This window comes from Arachis ipaensis, chromosome B09 (genome assembly GCF_000816755.2).
Source record: "Arachis ipaensis cultivar K30076 chromosome B09, Araip1.1, whole genome shotgun sequence".
Classification (NCBI taxonomy): domain Eukaryota; kingdom Viridiplantae; phylum Streptophyta; class Magnoliopsida; order Fabales; family Fabaceae; genus Arachis; species Arachis ipaensis.
Window position 1 is genome coordinate 24,715,048 of NC_029793.2, and position 3,786 is coordinate 24,718,833.

General features: G+C 41.7%; 1 protein-coding gene across 1 annotated transcript; it reads left to right on the forward strand.

The window, feature by feature from the left end:
- LOC107615263 lies at window positions 2,915–3,397 on the forward strand. The gene has a single exon (XM_016317355.1). The coding sequence runs from the start codon at window positions 2,915–2,917 to the stop codon at window positions 3,395–3,397; it is 483 nt and encodes a 160-aa protein (XP_016172841.1).

Genomic DNA, 3,786 nt, shown 5'->3' on the forward strand with positions numbered 1-3,786 from the left:
TTTGCAGGGTCTTCCATGTAATTTAATTTCATGAATGGTTTTAATTTTCAATAGAAGCATATTGTTGATTTCACTTTAATAGTAATATTAGTTTTCTCTCACATCTACACATTGCTGTTTTAGTATTTTGAATGGTGGTATTTATTATTGAAAAAATTGTTATAAAAAACTTGTAAAAATATTTAATTACTAAAATTTTTTTATAAAAATAAAATTCAAAAATCTTTAATATTAACAAGGATTGACTGCCTACAATTATAAATCAATAAAGCCAAATTCCAAGAAATGGCTACAACAAATATAGGATCACACTGATGCTCTAAGAACATCAGAAGTAGACATGAAGAATATTTATCTGTCACTCAGTATGATACAAATGTTCAAGAGGACTAATGTTTTCAATGGATTGATCCCTTTAGAAGGCAATGCCGCAGTCGTCTACTCAGAGCCTCCAACTTCTCAAATCCGTCACCCTTTCCCTTTTTGTCAGTTGTCTCGCCTTTCTTCTTTTTCTTCTTTTTGACCTTGTTCTTGTTCTTCTTGAGCTTCTATTCATCTTCTTTTGACTCTGAGCACTTTTTTCTCATGTTTCTCAAAGATGTTGCAAATACATCTACTGTCAATGATATTATTACGTACTCAAACTTAACAAATAAGCATGAGAAGCAACAACAATAAACCACATTGATATAAACCAACATTCAAATTAGAATCTCACTTTACTTACACATCATTTTCAAGATCACCCTTTAGTTTAATCAATAAAACCAAGAACAAGAAGAGAAACATATAAACAATATGAGTGCATGCACGTGTGCACATGTCTGTATGCAATATACGTATACCTGAGGGAGGTTATCGACCCTTAAATCTACACAAGGTTCTTCATCATTGCCGTTCTATGATTGAGGGATAGGGTAGAGTTGATAATTATGTAGACGCGGTGTGGTATTATAAGGAGCTCAAGCGGTCCGAATTCGTCAAATTTATACACTATGTTAAAGTTGCAAAGAAGAAGACAATGGCAGAGAAGACAAAGGAGAGCAGAGAAGAAGAAATAGAGTGGTTTCTAATAATAAGTTGGGATCAGGATCATAAAACAATTCAGGGACTAAATTGAGTTAGAAAATGATAACAGCCACGTCAGATAGCCGTTACCTTTCCAACGTGGCACCTCTCCATAAATGTCATCACGCCGTTTGGGAATATTCTCCGGAAAATGCTTCAGGGACGACCGTGAGTCACCTTTGTTAAATTCGGGGACAATATTGGGGCCAATGCAAGTTTAGGGACGACTTTGAGATTCGAGTGCAAGTTCAGGGACCACTCTGAGATTTAACTCGACTTGTTCTTGTTCTTCTTGAGCTTCTGTTCATCTTCTTTTGACTCTGAACACTTTTCTTTCATGTTTCTCAAAGATGTTGCAAATACATCTACTGTCAATGATATTATTACGTACTCAAACTTAACAAATAAGCATGAGAAGCAACAACAATAAACCACATTGATATAAACCAACATTCAAATTAGAATCTCACTTTACTTACACATCATTTTCAAGATCACCCTTTAGTTTAATCAATAAAACCAAGAACAAGAAGAGAAACATATAAACAATATGAGTGCATGCACGTGTGCACATGTCTGTATGCAATATACGTATACCTGAGGGAGGTTATCGACCCTTAAATCTGCACAAGGTTCTTCATCATTGCCTCCTAAAGAAGAACATTTGCCCCAACTTTCTCTGTTTGAGCTTGTACATGAGAAACAATCTTCAATTTGATTATTTATCTTATCCTGTAAAATCATAAAGTATGGGGATATAAGAGTCGCATTCATAAATCTATAATAACAAAATATTAAACATTCATAAATCTATAATAACAAAATATTAAACATTCATAAATCTATAATAACAAAATATTAAACATAATACAAAGTTATTACAGATCCGGCCCATGGCCCCCACACCTGGAACAGCCTCCGAACCCGACTAGCCGGGTCGGATCCAATTTCCCTTCTAGAAGGTTCAAAACTGGCCCGCTAGAGCTTCTAACCAATAATCAAATCCAAATACCTCCCTTATCTTAACCAAACAGGATAAGATAAGATGATTACCATCACCTATATAATGGGGAACCCCAGCCCTCCTTAGGTATGACATCCACTCTACACATTCTACACCTCTCTGATCCATTCTGACTTGAGCATCAGAGTGTCTTTGTAGGTACCACCCCCATTGCTCTAGCCGAACAATCCGGCAGTCGCCTCGACCTGAAGGTTTCCGATCCATCTCACAACCCGTGCAAGAGACATCTTGTACATTGGCACCGTCTATGGGGACCTACAACATCGCGACGGAATGGCGTACATCTTCGAGGAGCAATCCCCAAGCCACTACGATAACTCACAAATGAGGAATCCAACTCCCGAACACCGAGAAGCTACACCCCACACCCATGGAAGGATAGCGAGCGCTATTCGCCAGACTACCCCTCCGCAAAACAAAGAAAACGGCCTCAAAACACGGGCTCCCGAAAACCTGAGAGAAAAGGCAGCTTAGATAATCCAAGATCTCTGCCTCCGAGTGAAAGAACTCGAGGGCCGAATTGCAACCAAGGAAAAGCACCACACCGAGAACGGAAGCCACGCGACCTCCCGATCAAGATCTCGCCATGAAACCAGGCACGGTAGATCGCCCGGACGGCAACATGGCAAAAGGTACGATCGCATCTCCTGCGACCAGGATCGCCAACACAACACGAATGACGGAGGGCACAGCAGGTCACCTGAACGGCGACACAACAAGAGGTACGATCGCAGCGTCTCCCACAACTCGGATCACCAACACGACACGGACAACGACCAACGACACTGAGAGGCCAAACGCATAAGTAGCGACTACGTGATAATGGGAGCTACTCCCTTCACTGAAACAATCCTGAGAGCAAAACTTCCTAAGGGATTCGACAAGCCCACGGATATGAAGTACGATAGAACAAAAGATCCCCAGGAACACCTAACGGCCTTTGAAGCCAGGATGAACCTGGAAGGAGCCGCTGATGCAGTCCGATGCAGAGCCTTCCTGGTAACCCTAGTGGGACCTGCGATAAAATGGGTCAATGCCCTCCCAAACGGGTCTATAACCGGCTTCCACGATATCTCGAGAAAATTTATGGCCCAATTCACCACCAGGATCACCAAAGCCAAACACCCTATTAGCTTGTTAGGAGTCACCCAAAGACAGGACGAAGCCACGAGGAAATACCTGGACAGATTCAACAACAAATGCTTAACGATCGACGGACTCACGGACTCAGTCGCAAACCTTTGTCTGACCAATGGGCTCATGAATGAGGATTTCCGAAAGCATCTCACCACCAAGCCAGTTTAGACCATGCACGAGATCCAGAGCGTCACTAAGGAATACATAAACGATGAGGAGGTAAGCCAGGTCATGGCTGCCAACAAACGGCAGAACGGCACCTCGCTAGAATCCCCTACCAAGAAAAAACCCGAAGGAACATCCCAAATAGACAAACGCAAATCGACCCCCCAGAGTCGGATAATTCTCAAATTACACCAACCATAGTCGTAAATATCATCACTGGGAAAAGATACGCCAGGGAAGTTGAAATCAGCGCTGAAAAAGGACCTTAAAGTCCTAGCAGTAAAAAACCAAGCCCCAGCCATCATCACCAAAGCAATAACGTTCTCCCCCGAAGATTGCCAACACGGCACCTCGGCAGAAGACACTCCATTCGTCATCTCAACAAAAATTGG